Source organism: Ursus arctos, unplaced genomic scaffold (assembly GCF_023065955.2).
Source record: "Ursus arctos isolate Adak ecotype North America unplaced genomic scaffold, UrsArc2.0 scaffold_24, whole genome shotgun sequence".
Taxonomy (NCBI): domain Eukaryota; kingdom Metazoa; phylum Chordata; class Mammalia; order Carnivora; family Ursidae; genus Ursus; species Ursus arctos.
The window spans coordinates 7,518,931-7,540,144 of NW_026622919.1; the positions used below are offsets into that span (position 1 = coordinate 7,518,931).

Below are 21,214 nucleotides of genomic sequence, written 5' to 3' on the forward strand. Positions count from 1 at the left end.
CATGGGTTTGAGCCCCGTGTTGGGAAAAAAAAAGGAAACATCATGATGAATGTCCTTGTAACTAAATATTTTTATATTTCTTTGATTTCCTGAGGACTATCTAATATTATTTAAAGCTGAAAGGAGGCCTGAAAATTGCTCATCAAAATTGTTTAATAGCCAGCTATATAATTACAGATGATTTTGGAAAGTGTCTACCCTGAATTGAATGGACTCATGAGTTGTTTCTTTCTTTCTACTTTTTTTTTTTTTTTAACTTTCTACTGTGGAAATTTTCACGCATAGCGCAGAGAGACCCAGATCATTAAGCCTTACGCACCCATCTCTTTTTTTTTTTTCATTTTTATTTTTTTACTTAAATTCAAGTAATTAACATATAGTGTATAATTTGTTTCAGAGGTAGAGTTTAGTGATTCATCAGTTGCATATAACACCCAGTGCTCATTACATCACATGCCCTCCTTAATGTCCATCACCCAGTTACCCCATCCCCCCCACTTACGTCCCCTCCAGCAACCCTCAGTTTATTTCCTATGATTAAGAGTCTCTAATGGTTTGTCTCCCCCCCGCCGACTTCATCTTGTTCTATTTTTCCCTCCCTTCCCCTATGCTCCTCTGTTTGGTTTCTTAAGTTCCACATATGAGTGAAATCATATGATAATTGTCTTTCTCTGATTGTCTTATTTCCTCGCTTAGCATAATACCCTCTAGTTCCATCCACATCAGTGCAATGGCAAGATTGCATTTTTGATGGCTGAGTACTATTCCATTGTGTACATACACCACATCTTCTTTATCCATTCATCTGTCGATGGGCATCTGGGCTCTTTCCACAGTTTGGCTCTTGGGAACATCGCTGCTATAAACATTGGGGTGCAGGTGCCCCTCTGGATCACTACATTCGTATCTTTTTTTTTTTTAAAGATTTTACTTATTCGACAGAGATAGAGACAGCCAGCGAGAGAGGGAACACAAGCAGGGGGAGTGGGAGAGGAAGAAGCAGGCTCATAGCAGAGGAGCCTGATGTGGGGCTCGATCCCGTAACGCCAGGATCACGCCCTGAGCCGAAGGCAGACGCTTAACCGCTGTGCCACCCAGGCGCCCCTACATTCATATCTTTGGTTAGGTACCCATCTCTTGGACTCAGTGATTGTCAACATTTGGCTTAGCTGGTTCCTCCTACCCATCCCCCCACCACACACACACGCAGACACTTTATTTTTCACTGTAGTATTTTAAAAGCAAATCTCAAGCGTGTCATTTCACCTTCAAATATGTCAATGTGCATTTCTTACTTAAAAGGACTTTTCTTTAAGCGTAACAACCATGTCCCTGTCGCACGGAGCACAATGAGCCATCCCGTGGTGTCTGCTAATACCATATCACAGCATCCCCGATTGTCTGAAAGATGTCCTTTTAAAAGTTAGTTGGTTTAACTCAGAGCCCAAACAAGGTCCACACGTGGCATTTGGTTGGTGTGTCTCCTTAGTTCTACACAGTCCCCTCCCCCTCCTTTTCATTTTTGGTTTCATTGCTGCTTCATTTACCTGCGATTAATTAGTGGGAGAAACCAGGTTCTATAGGACAGCGATCCAGCTAACTCTTTTTATAAAGGGACAGAGTAAATATTTTAGGCTTTGGGGGCTAGATAGCTTTTGTCACAGCTCTCCAAGTCTGCTGTGCTATGCAAAAGCAGTCACAAGCAGTGTGCAAGCAAATGGGCATGTCTGTGTTCCAATAAAACTTTATTTACACAAACAAACAGGGGGCCGCAGTTTGCTGACCCCCTACTGTAGAAGACCTCACATCCTGGGTTTGGCTAGCTACTTTTTCTGGTGCCGTACGCTTGTTCTTCTATCCCTTGTATTTCTGATTAGATTCAAGTAACTGGCTGGTTAGATTCAGGCTTAGCTGTTTGGGTGCAAAGGCTCCACAGGTGGTGATACACCCTTCCTCAAACACCACGTCCTGGGGCAAAGAACGTCTGCTTGCCGTGGGCTGTTTCTTAAGCAGGAATTGCTCTCTGCACCTAGATTTGCTTTTAAGTAGAATTCTACGCATGCCATCCGCGCTGGCAAAGATGATTGTTTTCTAGCTACGGAGATGAATTGAAGGTGATTACTTCTGACAATTTGTAAATGTATATAAAAAGGCTTAAAATTTAACTCAGCAATTTCACCGCTGAGAATTTATCCTCGAGGAAATGATTTAGAATGTATGAAAATATGCTGCAAGGATGTTCCTCGCAGCATTAACTATAATATCAGAAAACAAGGAGCTGCCCCGGCCGCCCAGCCTGGCGGGAGCAGTCCCAGAGCGACGGTATGTGACGCACTGTGAGCCGATAAAAACCAGGGCGTGGAAGCGTCCCATTACAAGGAGTTGATGATACTTTGTTGGGTGGGAAGAGCAGCTTTGAATCAGGACGGATGGCCGTTGTTTACCTCCATGTGCTGGAACAGTTGCAGTACAAAATGATGACTAACTTCTACCGGAAGCATTTTATATGAACTCACACGATCCTTAGAGCAACCCTAGCAGGTGCGTGGTCTTAGTTTTCCTTGTACCACAAATGAGGAAACAAAGGCACAGGGAGGCTAAACAAACATACCCAGGATCACGAAGTTGCTAAGTGGCCAAGGCAGCACTGGGCCAGGGAGTCTGAATCCAGAACAGAGCAGCAGTGTGGTACGATGCCCCTTGGAGCAGGGGAGAAAAGTCTGGAAGGGAGATGTTCAGATGGTACTCCTGGTTACCCATGATGGGAAAGCTTTTCAGTTCTCTTGCCCTACATTTTTTTTTTCCTATTTGTAGTTGCAATTTTCTGATTTTTTTTTTAACTTAGCTTAAAAATATTACAGGCCCATCCTCCCTAACAGTCTTAGATTCTCTGACACAAATAGTTCTAACACCTCGTGGCTCAGGCCACACAGTCCCCAGCTGAGCGAGGGACGGGTCGTGTGCAAAGCCGCTCGGCCCCTCTCCTGCTCCCTGCGCTGGCTCCCGGCGCCCTGGCTGACCTTGCCCGGGGCAGGGGGCATCAGCATGGCGTGCTCCCCGGAGCTGGCACCCCACGTGACGTGGGTGACAATAATAGTTGTATTTCCTCCAGGATCATTCCAGAGGAGATATGTCTTATTGTCAGGCACGGGCATGTGTGTAATTTCTCAAGTCCCCCTTTGTACTGACTGACCGAAGCTAAAGTGATTTTTTGGACACTAAAGTCAATTTGGCACAGTGATGCATTGATCTCATGATTCCCCTCATAAAACTAATTCCAAAATGTAGTCTGTGCGGAAACTTTCATTCTTTTTCCAGCTGTAATCTTTTAACCTCTTCGGAAGATTACCTTTCGCCGGCTCTTTCATGCTGGCTGCTTGGCCGTGGCCTCTGGCCAAAAGCAACACGGCTCTGACCTAGACCTGAAGTGGAGATATAATGGCTTCGTGCGCTAACCCTCCTGGACAGAGCACCCTGCGACAGGGACGGAGGGCTGCGTGGGTGCCCCCCCTGCCATGCTGCCGCCCAGGATCAGCCCTGGCGGCCCGTGTCTCCTGGGGAGTGCCCTGCCACCTCTGGGCTCTCTTCCAGATCCAGCAGCGCCCCCTGCTTCCCGAACTCTCTTTACTGACTGCTGCTTACCCTTAGGTACGTCTGGGAGAAGGATGGGGCCGCCCTGGGCACCGAGAACAACCCCCGCATCCGTCTTGACAAAAACGGCTCCCTGCACATCTCGCAGACGTGGTCGGGGGACATCGGCACGTACACCTGTCGGGTGCTGTCCGCCGGAGGCAATGACTCTCGCAGTGCCCACCTGCGTGTCAGGTGAGGGCACCCCCCCCCAGCAAAGGGGGTACAGGCAGCAATGGGAGACTTCTGTTGGCGGATGCCCGGGGCCACGTGTGACCTGGGTCTGCTCCCCTCTGGGGACACACCCAAGCCTCCTCCAGGGCCTTCCCCCCAGGTCAGTTAAGCCCTCTGTTAAGATCAGGGGAGTCTGGGTATGGCTTTGGACAGGGGGCCCCCAAGCCAGAGAGAAGAGCCTCCAGGTAGATGGCCCGAAGGCCGAGCTGTATGGCTGAGCACAAGGTACCGTGACGTTCCGTCTGAGCCCTGGGCACCTGTGTGTCCCTGACCCCAGGCCTCACAGGTGGCCCCACCGCATCTCTCTCCTCCAGGCAGCTGCCTCACGCCCCCGAGCACCCCGTGGCAACCCTCAGCACCGCGGAGAGGCGGGCCATCAACCTGACGTGGGCCAAGCCCTTCGATGGCAACAGCCCCCTGCTCCGCTACGTCCTGGAGATGTCGGAGAACAGTAAGCCTCCCCGCCCCAGCCAGCTGGGAGCACAGATTCTGGGAGTCGGCCCGGGGCCAGGCTCCAGCTCCCCGGCTTCCCAGTTTCGTGCATTTGAGCAAACCTTCTGGAAACCCCAGCTTCCCTGCGAAATGAGCATTGGCATGTGTCCCCCCGCCCCGGTCATTGTGACAGTTGCACACGATGGCACGTGTGAGGGGCGGGGCTCAGGGACCTGCCACTCCAGAGCCTCCCAGCGGTGGCGATTTTTTGCTTTTTATCCTCCGAGACCCCAAGCTGTGAACTCCAAAATTAGCAGGCCTTGTTTGAATGGTGTTTTAAATACAGTTTGCCTGGAGCTCATCAATTTGAGGGGAAAAAAATAAAAGCTAGGAAAGACACGTGCATCTCAGTTCCTATGAGCCCTTGCTTCCTCCCCAGGGCGCTGCAGCCGCCTGGGACAGTTGGACTAAGGGGACCCAGAAAAATGATGTGATCAGCCTCTCATGGACCGAGTGGGGGAGGCTGTCCTCTGCTGGCCCAAACTGGGCTGGGCCCCTGCTGGAATGGGGGCAAGGCGCATGGCCTCCCAGGATGTCCACCTCCGCCTCTACCCTCTGTCCTCGTAGATGCCCCCTGGACCGTGCTCCTGGCCAGTGTGGACCCTGAGGCTACGTCAGTGATGGTCAAGGGCTTGGTGCCCGCGCGCTCCTACCAGTTCCGCCTTTGTGCAGTCAACGACGTGGGGAAGGGACAGTTCAGCAAGGACACGGAGAGGTGAGGGGAGCAGGTGTTCTTCCAGAAGGGGTGTGGGTGACTCCATCAGAGGGAGGGGCTGAGTCCCATGTGGCAGCGTGGGGCTGGCTGTGCGCAGACCCTGGCCACCACCTCCCTGGCCCTGTGGGCTTCCGTGTCTGCATCTGTAGAATGGGGCAGCGTTACTCACTCCTCCTCACAGGGACGCCGCAAGGATGACAGGAGGTGACACGGGAGGCACTGTGAGCAGTGCCTGTTGTGGGACAAGCACCCACCAGGGTTAGTGGTCCCTCTCCCTGGGAGCCGGGCACGTTCAAAGACTACCTCATTTCCGGTCTAGCTCCTCAGGGGCGCCATCACTGTCACGTGGACCCGAGGTGTAAGTGTGCCACGGGACCCACACGGGTCTCTGTATGCAGTGACTTGCACGATGTCAGGTCCTGTTAAGCGTTCAACAAAGATTTTACAAAATAATGAAAAATTAAGTGAAAACAGAGGGTCATCCATTTTCAAACATCACCCGGTAAGACCCACTTATGTAGGAGGCCATTCTGGCCACCTCAGCCCTGTAGGATGAAAGGTCAGAGTGACAGCAGCGCAAATCCCATGCACCCAAGCTGTGTGCTCCTCTTTCCCCTTTTAGGTTTCTTCTTCTTCTTTCAGATTTATTGAGATACAATTAACGCATAACATGGTGCGAGTTTAAGGTGGAGAACGTGCTTTGATACACTTAGTGCAATAGGATTACCGCCGCAGTGTTGGTAAAATAAAATTACCATTTCTTTTCTGTGGTGAGAACATTTAAGGTCTATTTTCTGAGCAACTTTTAAGTATATGATGCAGTATTATTAGCTACAATCACCGTGCTCTATTCAGATTCCCGAACTTACTAATCTTATTCCTGAACATTTGTGCCCTCAACCAGTATCTCCCCATTTCCCCCACCCGCTGGCCCTCAGTAACTACCACTCTCCTGTCTGGTTCTCTTAAGTCCGGTTTTTTCAGATTTCACGTATAACTGAAATCATACGGGACTTACCTTTCTCCATCTGACTTTATGTCACTTAGCATCATGCCCTCAAGGTCCATCCATGTTGTCACAAATGGCAGGATTTCCTTCTTCTCGTGGCTGAATACCATTCCACTGTATACATAGACCACGTCTTCCCAGTCCACTCATCCATGGACAGAGACTCCGGGTGTTTCCATGTCTTGGCTGCTGTGACTAATGCTGCAGTGAACATGGGGGTGGAGATATCTCTTCAAGATCCTGTTTTCATTTCCTTTGGATGGATAAATACCCGGAAATGGGATAGCTGGATCCTACGGTAGTTCTATTTTTAATTTTCTGTGGGACCGCCGTACTATTTTCCACAGTGGCTACACCAGTTTGCATGCCCACCCCCAGTGCCCTGGGGTTCCTTCTCTCCACATCCTCACCAACATCTGTTATCTCTTGTCTTTTTGATGATGGCCACTCGAACAGGTGTGAGGGGATATCTCATCGTGGCTTTCATTTGCCTTTCCCTGATGACGAGTCATGCTGAGCATCTTTGCACACGCCTGTTGGTCATCTGTGCGTTTCCACGGGAAAAATGCCGTTGCAGAGCTTCTGCCCATTTTTAAATTGGGTTGTTTTTCTTTTTTTGCTATTGGGTTGTATGTGTTCTTTATATATTTTGAATATTAGTCCCTTACCAGATACGGGGTTCGCAGGTGTTTTCCCCATTCCATGTGTTGGCTTTCCGTTTTGAGGAGTGTTTCTTCTGCTCTGCAGGAGCTTTTCAGTTTGCTGTGGTCCCACTTACTTATTTTTGCTTTTGGTCCTTGTGCTTTTGGTGTCATATCCAGGAAATCACTGCCTAGACCAACATCAAAGAGCTTTTCCTTATGTTTTCTTCTAGGAGTTTTATGATTTAGGGTCCTACGTTTTAGTCTTTAATCCATTTTGAGTTCATTTTTGTGAGTGGTGTAAGATAGGGGTCCAGTTTCATTCTTCTGCATGTGGCTGTCCAGTTTTCCCAGCATCAGGTATTGAAGAGACTGTCCTTTCCCCACTGAGAAGAATTACTATTATTAAAATGTCCGTGTTAACCCAAAGCCATGTGTAAATTCAGTGCAATCTCCGTGAAAATCCCAATGGCATTTTTCACAGATTTAGGGGAAAAAAATCCTTAAATGTGTACGGAGCCCCAAAAGACCTTGAGTAGCCAAAGCACTCCTGAGAAGGAGCGGGGCTGGAGGCATCGCAGTTCGTGATTTCACACTATACTCGAAAGCTGTAGTAATCAAAACAGCATGATCCTGGCATAAAAATAGACACTTAGACCAATGGAACAGAATAGAGAGCCCAGAAATAAACACTCACATATATAGTCAACTGATATTTTTACAAAGGAACCAAGAATGTACTTGGCTCTTTAAAAGATTCTCTTAGGTGTGTGTATGCAGACCTCTGGCTTAAATCGAACATTTGGTTCTGCCACAGTTCCAGTGAGCTTGAGTCGTTCGGCTCTCACGAGGGGGAATGCCACAGGGGTCATGACACCCGAACAGGAAAGTGAGGCGGCAGGGAGGGCAACAACAGGATTTGTTCCCTTGCTGTTTGTCGAACGCCTACTATGTGCCAGGTCGTGGGTAGACCAGCAGGGGTGCAGGGAACAGAGTGGACGTGGCCCCAGCCCTTCAGAACTACAAAATCCCAACAACCGAAAGCCTCCAAGTGTAGGGAAACCCCCTCCACTTTCTCCAGGTCTTTGGGCTTCACTTCAAGCCCCAATTCATCTTCCTGATGAATCTTCACACTAATAGCCCCGAGTCACAAAGAAAAAGGTTATATCCCCCTCGCTCACCGGCTTTACAAAGACATGGGAGTGCGCAGTACATTTTGGAAAGCTATCCGTCAGAAAGCAAAAACATAAAAATAAACTGAAAGGGAGAGACATCCATCAAAAATAATTAACTTCTGGTTCTAATGGATGCATGTCAGTTAGGCAAACAATACACCGGAATGGAACACTGCGTCCCCTAGCAAGGCCAGAGAAAGAAATGCAGGGATGCTCGCTTCTGGAAGCGGGTGATGCACGCCCCCTGCCCCTCCCCCCCGCCCAACGTGCCTGCCCAGCCTTACCCGGCCTGCCCTGCCCCACCCCGGGTCTCAGCTGGGCAGAAAAGGAAGCCTCGTCACATGGCACCACCAGCCTACAAGTGGGAAGTGACTATTAACACTCCTGCTTCTGAAATACCTGAGGACTCAGGACGTCATCAGCCCCCCATAGCAACTTCTCTGACATCCAGGAAACTGAGGCATGTCCCTCAGCTGCACAGACGACATACACATCTGGGGCTTCGCGGTATGTTAAAAGAATTCATCCAGGGGCGCCTGGGTGGCACAGCGGTTAAGCGTCTGCCTTCAGCTCAGGGTGTGATCCCAGCGTTATGGGATCGAGCCCCACATCAGGCTCCTCTGCTGTGATCCTCTTCTTCCTCTCCCACTCCCCCTGCTTGTGTTCCCTCTCTCGCTGGCTATCTCTGTCTCTGTCAAATAAATAAATAAAATCTTTAAAAAAAAAAAAAAGAATTCATCCATACATGGTGTCCTTTGAGCCCCAACCAGTCTTAGAAAGCAGGCAAGTGGAGCTTTATTATACTCCTTTAAAAGATAAAGGAACAAGTTCAGAGAGGTTAAGTGACTTGCCCAAAAGCACACAGCAGCTGTGCAGAGTACTCCGGGAACAGAGCAGCCTCCTTGTATCCCATCAGACTCCTGTATTTGCCCTCGAGACGAAGAGTGGAAAGGTCCACCCACTCTTATGGTTTCATGTCCAGGGTCTCCCTCCCCGAGGAGCCCCCCACAGCCCCTCCACAGAATGTCATCGCCAGCGGCCGGACCAATCAGTCCATCATGATCCAGTGGCAGCCACCTCCCGAGAGTCACCAGAATGGCCTTCTCAAGGGCTACATCATCAGGTAGGTGTCCCCTCCCCTCGCCCCGGGAAAGGAGGGCAGCCCTGACTTAAAGGGAGCGTCGGGAGTAGATCAGAAAACAGCCAAGTCACGGTAGGTCCTTTTCCATCTCACAAGGACCAGGCAACAAGAAATGACTTTGCTCTGGTAGGAAGGACTCAGGTTAGACATAGAGAGGAACTTCCAGAAGGCAGAGCCTTGGGAACTAATGGGAATGCTTGAAAGAGGAGGCACGGTGTGATGTCCTCAAGGCTGTGTGGATGGGCAGGTTGGCCACATGTCAGGGCTCCACGAATAGGGCACAGGGAGACGGGTAACTCTCCAAGGGTCCAACCACCCGGAAAACCAAGAGCACTCCATCTGAAGCCAACTACTGCGCCAAGGACTGGTCAAACAGTGGACCTCCTTTCGTCCTTACTACAAAATGAGGCCCAGTTATGAAGACTTTCATGTCTATACTTGACCGAGGGTACTTCCCTGGTAACCTCAAACTCCGTTATGAAGTGCTACTAATTTGGTGTCGTAAATTCAAATTAGCATAAAATGGAAGCTACTGAGCGTCCATCGATATTCGGAATTCTGGCTGGCTGCAAAATGCATGTTTCTTTGCCCGTATGTGTTCGCTCTCCCAGCACTGGGATGCCCCAGATCCGGAAGGAGTTGTTGTTGACTTTGCTTCGTGATCCATTAATTTTGTTGTGGGTTTTCGGTGAACGCTAATGGGGAGTGGTCCTCAAAGGGTGGTCCCTAGACCAGCAGCGGCCTCCATTTGAATGCACACTCTCAGGTCCAACCCCTGATCATGGGAAACTTTGGGGTGGACCCAGCAACCTGTGTTTCAGCAAGCCTTCTGAGTATTTCTGAGGCATGGGAAGACTCTGAGAACCGCCGCTATGGGGTCTTGTAACACATTAAAATCATCTGGGGCCTCTAATTTTCCAATAACGCAAGCGTTGTGGTTCTCCTATGAGCCGCCCATCCCCCCAGATTTTGCCCATACAGACCCCACTTGTGTATTACCACGTGTAGAGTGTGTAGCTCAAGGTTTTTCTCCCACTAAAGTGAGTCACTGTCAAAGGAGGGAGCCACTCCTTTGGAGGGACAAAGAACATGAGCCCAACCCTGGGACGTGGCTCTCCATCAAGGACCCCTCCAAGGTGAGACCAACGTCATCTGCCCAGAAACTCTTAGCGTCCGTGGTCAGCTAAGCTCTCCAATGTCCAACCCCATCAAAAAGAACAGACAGTCCTCTAGACCTGTGCTGTACGGGGAGGTAGCCGTTGGTCACCTGTGGTTCTTTAATTTAAGATAAATAAAAGTACACGTTCCCAGCTGCACCAACCTCAGTTCAAGTGCTCAGCGGCCATGCGTGCGAGTGGCTGTCCTATTGGACGGCACGGGTGTGGAACATTCGCACCATCACACGCGGTTTCCTGGGCCCGCACCCAGCAGGCTGACTCCGGTGTGCCGTCCCGCTGCATCCTGCCTTCCTCCCCCCAGGTACTGCCTGGCCGGGCTGCCCGTCGGGTACCAGTTTAAGAACATCACGGACGCTGACGTCAACAACCTGCTCCTGGAGGACCTCATCATCTGGACCAACTACGAGATCGAGGTGGCCGCCTACAACAGCGCCGGGCTGGGTGTCTACAGTAGCAAAGTCACCGAGTGGACTCTGCAGGGAGGTGGGTGGGGATCGTGACCGCGGGGAGCTGGTGCTTCTCTTTCTCCCTCCCTGGCCTGCGCCTGTCGGTCCTGCACCTGTCCAGTCCCGCACCTGTCCAGTCCTGCCTCGGCCACGGCACCTGTTTCCCCGAGTCCTGAGCTGTTGCCCGCTGTGCCTGGCCACCCCGTAGGACGAGAGGGTACCGAGGGGCAGAGGAGTTGTGGGGGTGCATGATGAAGGCAGAAGCTTCAGGGGTACAGGGACCTTCTGCGGAGTCCGTGTTACCTGGATCGTGAAAGGGCTCACGTCGAGCGTTGTACGTAACAACCTCCCCCAAGCACGTTCCCCTCCATCGCTTCTGTTTATTGGTACCCTGTGAGATGGGTCAGGCAAGTGTTATTAAACCCAAACTAACGGAGAGAAAGAGGGGGCCTCGAGTCCACAAAGCAAAGGGGGGAGGGGGTGGGGCAAAGCAGGGTCTGCAGACCCCATCCCTGTGTTTTCTCTACTTAACTGGGCAAGACTGACTCTGCCCCCTGCACCACCCCCCACCCCATCCCTCTGCTCTCCTCCAGTCCCCACCGTCCCTCCTGGCAACGTGCACGCCGAAGCCACCAACTCCACGACCATCCGCTTCACCTGGAATGCCCCCAGCCCCCAGTTCATCAATGGCATCAACCAGGGCTACAAGGTACGTGAGGCCTCTCCCTGTGCCAAGAGGAAGGCTGGGGATTCTGTGAGGGAGGCCGTAAGCCGAGGAGCGGGGAGCAGGTGAGGGAACCCCTGTGCTTCTGAAATCATTGGTTCAAGCCAAGCAGAGGACACGTGATCAAGGTGAAGCGTGTGCGGGCTCTCTTTCTGGCCCCTTCCAGGCTGGGGGAGGGGGGTCTGGACACCGCCCAGCCTGTGACAAGGTGCAGAGGACCTTTCTTGGGGAGACTGGGTCATAAGCAAAATCGGATTTGTTTTGGGCTCAGGAACAACTGGGCACAGCCATGGCCTCAGAAAAATCCAGAATCCACTTCTTCCTGCTAAGCTGTGGCTCTGTTAGAGCACACGTGTCGTTGGGCTGTACTCGACCCCACAGAGAGTGTGGTTAAGGGCACGGGACTGGGACCCTGACAGGTGTGGGTTAGAATCCTGGCTCTGGCTCTGCCTCTCGCTGGCTCCCTGGACACATCCTGCAATCTGTCTGAGCCTGGCTCCTTCGATAAATGTTTATCGAGCGCTCCTGTGTGCACCGTTCTAGCTGCCGGGGAACCAAATAAACTCCCCTTCCCTCATTTGTGAGTGAGGATGGTAATAACACCTACTCCTTAGGGTTGCGTGTGGATCAAATGAGGTAACATTCGTAATTCATGGAGCACAGTGACACACATGTGAGTGCAGGTGATCGTAGTGACGGTAGAGATGTGTTCGTCCGATCGGCGGCCCTAACCAGGGGCCACGGTCTGGGCAGAACAAGAATCTCTTTCCTCCCACTTCTGGAGGCTGGAAGTCTGAGATCCAGGTTTGGGCAGGGCTGGTCCCCTCTGAGGCCTCCGTCCTTGGCACGCAAGTGCCCCCTTCTCCCTGTGCCCACACGTGGTCCCTCCTCTTTGTGCGTCCCGATCTCTTCTTGTAAGGACGCCAGTCATGCTGGACTATGGCCCACCTTACTGACCTCATTTTAACTTCACTGCCTCTTTAAAGACCCTCTCTCCAAATACAGTCACATCCTGAGGCCGCGGGGGCTAGGACTTCAACGCATGAATTTGGGGGGGAACACAGGTCAGCCCATGACAACTATCATAGCAGTAATGGTCGTAGGTGTCATTCAGTACTGCTGGTATTGGTAACGGGGGGTGGGGGGCGGCAGTGGTAAATCTGTTGTCATTGTAACGGCGCTACAAGTTAGGGCTTCTCAGCCATCCCCTCCGAGATCCCAGACCTTGCTCCCACGCCTGGGTCTCTGCTCCCTCCCCTAAGAGAACAGAAGACAGATTGTACAGCACACGCGGGGTGTGCAGCTTGGGGCAGGTGGGAGGATGCGGTCGGCCCCCTCCAGATGTGGGAGAAGAGACAGTGCATTTGGGGGGTGTGCCACTGGGAAGCGGGCCGTGAAGAAAAAGCACAGGCTTTGGCTTTGAGCCCAGGGATCTGGTGACCTGGTGATGACCGCCGACACTTCCAGAAGGCTCCTGCACTTGCTCTGTTCTATGTGTGCACGTGCGGGACACAACCAAGATGATTTCTAGGACTCGCGGCCTTAGCCGTTATTCCTGCGAGAAGGGGGTGGCTTGAGCAGAAAGGGACTGAGATTAAATCACTAAGAGAACTTTCTGCTGGTGTCGCAAATAAAGGGGGGATGGTCTAGAGCCCGGTACGGCCGTACTACAGCCCCCTTGCTCCCAGGAAGGCAGGGCGCCAGGGCCAAGCAGGGCTGTCCTGGGGCAGGGGGCTGCAGCTGAACGCTGGCTGGCTGGCTGGCCAGAAAAGCCTCCTAATTGGGACTCTGGGGGGAGGCAGGGGAGGGAAGGAGTCTCGCTTAGTGCTGAGAAGCAGAGGAGCTGAGCTGGGAACAATTAGCTTCTTGCTGCCAATTCTAAGTTTTCTTTCACAAATTGGGGGTGGGGAGGATGGGGCTGGACTGCAAATGTCTAAGGCAGACGGCTTCTGGCAGGCCAAGTGGCTAGAACCATCAAGGCAACGACCCAGACGGACCAGGAGGAGGCTGCAGAAGCCCGCCTGATTTCCAGGTCTGCCTGGTGCCCAGCACCAGTGGCTGGTCCCTTAGAAAAATCCGCGGGAATGAACTGCCCAGATATTTTGAGCGCAGGAGGGCACTTTCACACTTGGCAGGGCGCTCGCTGCAAGCCCGGCAGGATGCTGAGGCTTGACTCACATTCTTCTCTCAGAAGAAGGAAGTCTTTTACTCTCATCCTATTTTACAGAGGAGGAAACTGAGGCATGGGAGGCAAGTAACTTGTTCAAAGTCAGAGTAACTGCAAAGCTCAGATTCAAACTTCAGAGCCTACACCTGTTCTTACATTAAAAAGAAAATGCATCAGGGGCCCCTGGGTGGCTCTGTTAGTTAAGCGTGCAACTCTTGATTTCAGCTCAGGTCATGATCTCAGGGTCATGGGATCAGCAGGGAGTCTGCTTAAAGGATTCTCTCTCTTCCTCTCCTCTGTCCCTCCCCCTGCTCATGCACTCTTTCTCTCTCTAAATAAATAGGTAGATAGATAAAGTTAAAAAAAAAAAAAAAATGTGTCCTATAATTTAACTGTAAAATAATAACTATGCCTTGATTTTTTTTTTTCCTAAGTACAAATGGATTCAAGCAGGGATTTTGTTTCTTGCTTCTTTGGCCTTTAGCGTCACAGAAAACAGCAATGCGTGGCCTTTGCATTCCCTCCAATGAGAATGGACGCCCCAACCCCTTTGAATTGATAAAAATTTTCAAGCATCCACCAAAGTAGAGGGAACACGATAATCACTTTAGAAGACCCTAATGTCTCCCAGCTTCAGCAATCACCAGCTCGTGGCCAAATGTGTTCTGTCTCTTCCCCAACCCTCTGCCTTTGCCCTGGAATATTGTTAAGCAAATCCCAGGCCATCATATCATTTCATCCATAAACACTTCTGCCAAGAAGTATTATAAAGCCTCTGTTTCAAGCACAACCACAGTCCCTGCACTGTCATCATCGTGCCTAAAAATATCAACAGTCCCCTTGATGTCATCGGAGATGCAGTCAGCACTCACATTTCTTTGACTCGTTGCTTTATTTGCTTAAGGACCCAAATGAGGTCCGCACAACTGCGATTCGTTGGGTATTTTTTAGGTCTCAGCTGATCTATAGATTCTCTCTCTCCTTTCTCTCTCTCTTTTTTCTTGTGATTTATTTAGTCAAGAAACTTAATCATTTGCCCTATAGAATTTTCCACAGCCTGGATTTTGCTGATTGCCTCTCTGTGGGGTCATTTAACACATGCCTCTGAACACTATATTCTCAGTAAATTAGAACTTAGAACAAGAGGCTTGATCAGATTCAGGTCTGATGCTTTTGTGTTTTTTCCCCAATGTCATTTCCTAGATGGTGCTGTCCATTGAAATCAGAAGGCATAAAGTCTGGCTGGCTCTCTTACTATCATGCAGTGACCATTGACCACCCTGTGTGATCTGTTATTTCAATAGGGTTGCAAAATGAGGATGGTCAAATATTATAATTTCTCCTTGATATATTAGCTGAAACATTTTCCAATAAAAATAATTTCCCCCTTACCAACTCTTTGGTTCCTAGAAGGTTCCAGTTCGTCTAGGAAAAGCCTGGTCAAAGCTTAGTCCTTTTCCATCACTTACCAATTCTCAGAGTAATGAATTTGTTCCTTAGTATCTTTTAAAGTGACAGATGAGTTTGGATGGGGGAGGGGGTATCTTTTTGTTTTATTCTTGGTATATTTTTGTGTACTCAAGGATTTTTAATACATCTGGTATGTTTCAACCGACGGCTGTTATTATTTGTGTTGATGCCAGATTGACCCATCGTTGTTGGCCTCTTTGGTTGCTGAGTCCTTTTGACAGGGCCCCGGGAGGCTGAGAGCTTCCTTGCAGTCTGAAAGGGTGGTCCAAGCTGTCCCTGGGATCAGCCGTGTCTTCAGGGAATCTTGTTCTTTTCAGTCGGGAATGATAGATACCACAGTCTAGGCACTGGAGGTGCTCCTTATGCTAGGAGAAGGCCATTTCTAGGCTCTGTTTATGAACAGCTCGGAAATGCTTCTCCTTCTCCTCCTCCTCCTTCTTTTCAGATAACACACATACGGTTACTTCCAACTCAATTTCAGGGCTATAAACTCTTTAATCATCTTACCGGTCTTTTGTCTCTCTTTTCGCCCTACTGAAAATCCAGTTCCTCCAACACCAACGTAATTACCTGCCTACTTTTTCCCCAAAACACCCACAACAGTCTCAGAACAGTCATCCCACCATGGGGATGACCGAAGATCGTGTCAGATTATTTACGGCACTTTCCTTTCCTGGGGTGTATCCCGCTAAGGGTGTACTTCCCCTGGCTGGGCTACAAAGTCTCTTGAAATAGTATCTCTCCGTGTCGAGTTTGCCACAGCTCAATACACCGTTAGGTTCATTTGTTTCATTTTGTTTCGATTTTTAGGGATTGATTTTTTAATTTAATTTTGTTCTATAATTATGGAACGTATTTACATGGTTCCAAAGTTAAATATACAAAGTAAATTCACAGAAAATCAGCCTGAATTCTGGTCCTTTCCCTCCCCTGTAGGTTTGATTTCTTTTTGTTTAGTTTGGTTTTTCCTTTCATCTCTTTAACAGAAGCAAATGCAAACATATATAAATGTGTGTCCTCCCCTCCTTCGGTAAATGACAGCCTGCTCTATACACTTTCTCCATCTTGCCTTATTTGTTATGTCCTGGGGATCACTCCATAGGAGCATAAAGATTCCTGGTTCCTTTTTGACATCTGTATTGAACTCCCATTATGTGGCTTTCCCATAGTTGGGTCAGTCAGCTCCCCAGCAGTGACATTTGGGTTGTTTCCAGCCTTTTACTATAATAAACATTCCTGCAGTGAATAGCTTTGTGCATATATCTTTTCATATTTTTCACATTTCACTTTGGAATAGATTCATAGAAAGGAGATTGCTGGATCAACAGATAAATGTAAATATAATTTTTCTACTACTGCCAAATCCTTCCATTATTTTTTAACTTTTTTTAATTTAATTTTTCAAATAGGAAGCCTAGTTACATGATTAAAAAACCAACAAAAGTAAAAAGATAAACATGTAGCAGAAATCCTCCATCCCACTCCAGGTCCTCATTTGCCTGGTTCTGTCCCACCCAGGCAACCCTGAAACTCTCCGCACTCCTCGTAACCACTGTTGTTAATGTCCTGCATATCCTTCCAGAATGTTCTATGTGAATCCATGCACATGCAAAGAGATAGGCAGAGAGAGAGGGAAAGACAAAAGAAGAAGGAAAGAGAGAATTTCCTCTACTTTTTTGTTAACTTCAGCAGCTAGCAGGCCATATATACCCATCCCCGTGACCCTCTCATCCCCATAACACGTGGCCTCCACCAGAAACAAAAGGCATATCACTTCACCCCTCCTCCTGGCAGCCAGCAAGGCAGCTCTCACTGATAATAGCCTGAGGCTCAGAGAGGCTGAGTGACTTTCCCAGGGTCACACAGTAAGTAGCAGAGCTGGGTTCTGTTCTTCTTCCCCCCCTCTGCTTTCCAAGGCGAGTTGCCTGGCCCAGGAACCTAGATCTGGTGCTGCTACCCACACCCCCCAGCCATGCTCAGAATGGCCCAGTCTGCTTAGGCTCTGAGACTAAGGGCCTGATAGAGTAAATCAGTGCTGAGCCTGGCTAACAAGGACAGGCATGCAGACAGCAAAGAGAAACCCCGATGCTCACCCCGCAGCTGTGCGTACCTCGGGAGGCAGAGGCCTTCATGCAGGGTCTTCAGGAGGCGGGGGGCAGGGGTTCACAGATCCGAAGCCATCCCCCGGCAGGCCCATGTGCACCAACCAGGCCTCAGCCTTTATAGTCCTCAGTTCCCTTCCGGCAACCGCACAGGGCAGTGATGCCCGTCCAGTCCTCACTGTGTTGGTGCAACAGGACTGCTCGGCGACGGGCATACCCCAGTGTCCGGTGCAGAGTATGAGCTCATCAGACGGCAGCCCTGCGGTGCGTTCACTGGAGCACAGAATGCACCCCAGGGCTGCCCGAGCCCACTTCCTTTCCGGGAACAGAAGGTGCGGAAGGCAAGTCTGTAGTCTTCCTGGCCTGAGGGAGAGGCCTCTTAACCGTACGCCTCCTCTTCAGACCCAGCTGGAGGATGACAAGTGGCTCACAGCAAATATTTTGAAGCCTCCTCAGTCCTGCTGCCCTCTTGGGCTTCGGGCCTGGAGCCCGAAAATGATGAAGCCGTTATTCAGAAAAACCACATGGCCGACACCCTGTGCCCTTCTGGGTCATTTTTTGAAGCTAATTCTGGTGATGTTGTTTTAAGGCACCTGTAAAGATATTCTTTGTCCTTTATTCCTGCAATAACGGTAGTGATTATAATTGGCCTAAACCCAATAAAATAATATTTACCCAGATTTTGCACATGCTGGGGAACACACCACACAATTAATTCTATTGGCGTAATTAATTCAAATTTACATTAATTAAATTAAATTAAAACATTAAACTTGTTTCTTAATCTACTCCAAAGAAGTTCGGCAATTTAATTGCTCTGAAACAAGATAACCAAAATAAGGAGGATATTTAACATCCTTATTAAGTGCCACTTAGTATTTCTGATTAGTATTTTTAGGGTCTAATTAGTGTCTAATTAACTTGCTATAGGCTATCTTTTCACAATACCAATTAAATTTCCAAACATCCTTTATAAACATGCAGCCCCGAAAAGGAGAAGATGAAGCATTGTTATAGGGGCGAGTTAATCAGGAGACATCAACATGGTACTGTTTTATATCTGTGAATACCCGTGCTTATTAGAACTCATCCAGTGTTGCTTTTCACCATAATTGCTAGTTAATCAACTTCAAATGAACAAGGAACTCTCTGAGACCAGCTGTCATTGTTGGAGACAGATGACGGGCCCAGAAAGCAGGAGTGTGAGGTGACAGTTCAAGAGGCAAGAAGAGCAGGGGAGGCGGGAAGCGTGTGTGTTACAGGTGGGGCGTGCGGAGCGGAAGTCAGACGGAAAAGCCATGCTGCATTTCCAGACGGGGCTTTTCTCGCCCACACCCCACCTCCAGGTCGGGTCTCAGACTGAAATCCCAGCTTGGAACAAGTTGAAAGGACTAGCGGAAGTGGCTGGTCTATGGGGAAACCCTGAGGGAGACCCTGCCTGGCCCAGACGGAGAAAGCCATAGGAGCCCCAGTGTTGGAGTCAGAGCCCCTCAGCTCCCGGCTAGCTGTGTGGTATAGTGGGAGTCGCTGAGCCTCTCTGAGCCTGTGCCCTCATCTGTCACCCACAGGGTGGGCTCCACGCTCAGAGTGGACCCACCACCACCACCACCACCCTGTTCTGTTCAATGCTCGGCTGCCGTCACCTTGAATTTCTTAAAACATTTTTGAACGAGGGGACCCTCCATTTTCATTTTGCACTGAATCTGCAAATTATGCAGCCGATCTTGGTAAAAACCTCCCTGGCGAGAGACCCCTCATGGGGAGCACTCAGCCCAGTGCCTCGCTCTGAGTAAGTTGATGGGTAAATGACCAGCACACCGAAGGGAACGCCCAGAAGGACGGGTGCGCCTCGCTTGGGGGCGTCTGCACAGTCATCCCTTCCCTGGGAGGAGGGACCCTAGGGAGCTGGGCTCCTAGACTCTCTCTGTCGGTTGGCCCAGCCTGTGGGAGAGCGCTCGGCCTCTTCTGGAACATTCTTGCTGCCCTGCCTGAATTGCTGGCCTCTCCCCAGCTGATTGCCTGGGAGCCGGAGCAGGAAGAGGAGGTTACCATGGTGACTGCCCGGCCCAACTTTCAAGACAGTATCCATGTGGGCTTCGTGTCTGGCCTGAAGAAGTTCACTGAGTACTTCACCTCCGTGCTTTGCTTCACCACTCCCGGCGACGGGCCTCGAAGCACCCCCCAGCTGGTGCGCACCCATGAGGATGGTAGGCACCACCCAACCCCTGCCGTCCCTGCGCCCCTCACCACCCACCCACCCAAGAGCCAGGCTGAGCTCTCCAGCTCCGGGGCGATCCCCGCCTTGTCTCCCGTCCCAGGGTGCCCCTGGAGCCCCGTGGGCTGTCTTGCAGACAGTGGTCTCTGTCTGGCTCTAATGTGCACCGGGTGGGGCGGGGGCCCTTTTGGGGTACAGTGCCTGGTCCTGTGGGACACCTGAGCTTCAGTGAAATCCTGGACACCTCGCTGAAGGTCAGCTGGCAAGAGCCAGGAGAGAAGAATGGCATCCTCACAGGTAAGGGTTCCAGGTGGGTGTTCCTGAGCCAGGGGGCGAGGCAGGGTCGTCCGGTCCATCCTGTGGACTGATGTCCATCCAGAACCTCCCAGCAGACCGCTCATTCTTAGGAAGTTCTCCGAGGAGGGTCTCAGCCCCTCTGCGCTGTAGCACGTCCCAGGTCCTCCGCCATAGGCCTCAAGCAGCCGCCATCATGACTTGCTCCCTCCTACAGTCTCCACCCAACCGGGGCATCCCACCCAAGTTACACGTGGGGCCCCAGCACGAGTTCCCAGCTCCCTCGGCCCCATTGCTCCCTACCCAGACTAGTGAAGAAGGGAGAAGCAGGGCAGAAGGGCCAAAGCCAGTGCTGGGTCACAGCCAAGCTCACACCACCTCTGGGGGCTCTCCCCAGGGTACCGGATCTCCTGGGAGGAATATAACCGAACCAACACCCGCGTGACCCACTACCTGCCCAACGTGACCCTGGAGTACCGCGTCACGGGCCTCACCGCCCTCACCACCTACACCATCGAGGTGGCCGCCATGACCGCCAAGGGCCAGGGCCAGGTGTCCGCGTCAACCATCTCTTCCGGGGTGCCTCCAGGTGCGTGCCCACTCGCAGGGCAGGACTCCTGGCCTCTCGTGGTCCCCCTGACCTAGAAGGTGCCCTTTTTCTCAGGAATACTGGCTTGCTTCCCCCAGAGCTCTCCCTGCCTTGGGCCTGTGGTCCCTGGAGCTTCTCCCAGAGCAGGCTTACATCTCATGATCCCAGGTCTCTGGGTGGAGGCTCGTGGACTCAGTGCTGCTCCCTCCCAGGGCTCTCAGAAAAGCCTAGTTCCCCAGAGGACCCCCCCCCATCTCATCCACCCCCATCCCACACCAGGTTCTGCATCGAGCAATGGTATCTCTGATTCAGGGGAAGAATTCTCACTGTCGCCCAGAAAGTCCAAATGGGACCCCAGCCAGTGGAAGTGTTGGTTGGGAAAGGGATACAATAAGATGGGAATCATCTTAAAGCTGGTGTGGTATAAAGAGCAAGCTGAGAACTACCTCAGCCCTGCTTCTGCCAAGCTCTGCGACCTCGAGCAAGTCAAGTGTCCCCTCTGTGCCTCAGTTTCCCCATCCGTATCTATGGGAGGTGGACTAGATCACCACATGGTCCTGGCTGGGACTGTAGTCTGTGCTTAGGGGACCCAGCCAGAATCCCTCAACCTGGCCCCCCACCCCGCTCCCGAGATGGTTGAGACACCCGAGCTGACTCCGTCATCCGCAGCTGATAATAACACATTAATCTACATCGGTTCATTTAGTCCTCACAACATCCCTGAGGTAGGTGATATTACCATCGCCATTTGACTGACGAGGCCACTGTGGCACAGAAGGGTTAGGTGGCTTGCCCAAAGACACACAGCATGGAAGCAGTAGGGTTAGATTCCAGCTCAAGACAGTCCAACTTCCAGAATCTATCCTCTTTCTGTTCATCCTGAATCCCAGGGTTCCTGGTCAGAAATTAGGGGCTGCCTCCTCCACGCAGCCCTCCTTCTGATCTTCTTCAGCCATGATTGGGTTTGGGAGGGCTGAAAGGGGCTGTGTGTG

At 50.8% G+C, this 21,214-nt stretch overlaps 1 protein-coding gene across 2 annotated transcripts in view; it reads left to right on the forward strand.

The window, feature by feature from the left end:
* The window catches only part of SDK2 (sidekick cell adhesion molecule 2), a 254,736-nt gene that overhangs the window by 185,397 nt on the left and 48,125 nt on the right, over positions 1-21,214 (forward strand). For both annotated transcript variants that reach the window (XM_057318008.1, XM_026512320.4), the window contains exons 13-21: positions 3,649-3,825; positions 4,179-4,315; positions 4,924-5,071; positions 8,879-9,019; positions 10,517-10,698; positions 11,255-11,370; positions 19,136-19,331; positions 19,538-19,636; positions 20,031-20,222. In XM_057318008.1, the coding sequence (XP_057173991.1) occupies positions 3,649-3,825; positions 4,179-4,315; positions 4,924-5,071; positions 8,879-9,019; positions 10,517-10,698; positions 11,255-11,370; positions 19,136-19,331; positions 19,538-19,636; positions 20,031-20,222 (1,388 nt within the window). The remainder of the gene's footprint in view (positions 1-3,648; positions 3,826-4,178; positions 4,316-4,923; positions 5,072-8,878; positions 9,020-10,516; positions 10,699-11,254; positions 11,371-19,135; positions 19,332-19,537; positions 19,637-20,030; positions 20,223-21,214) is intronic.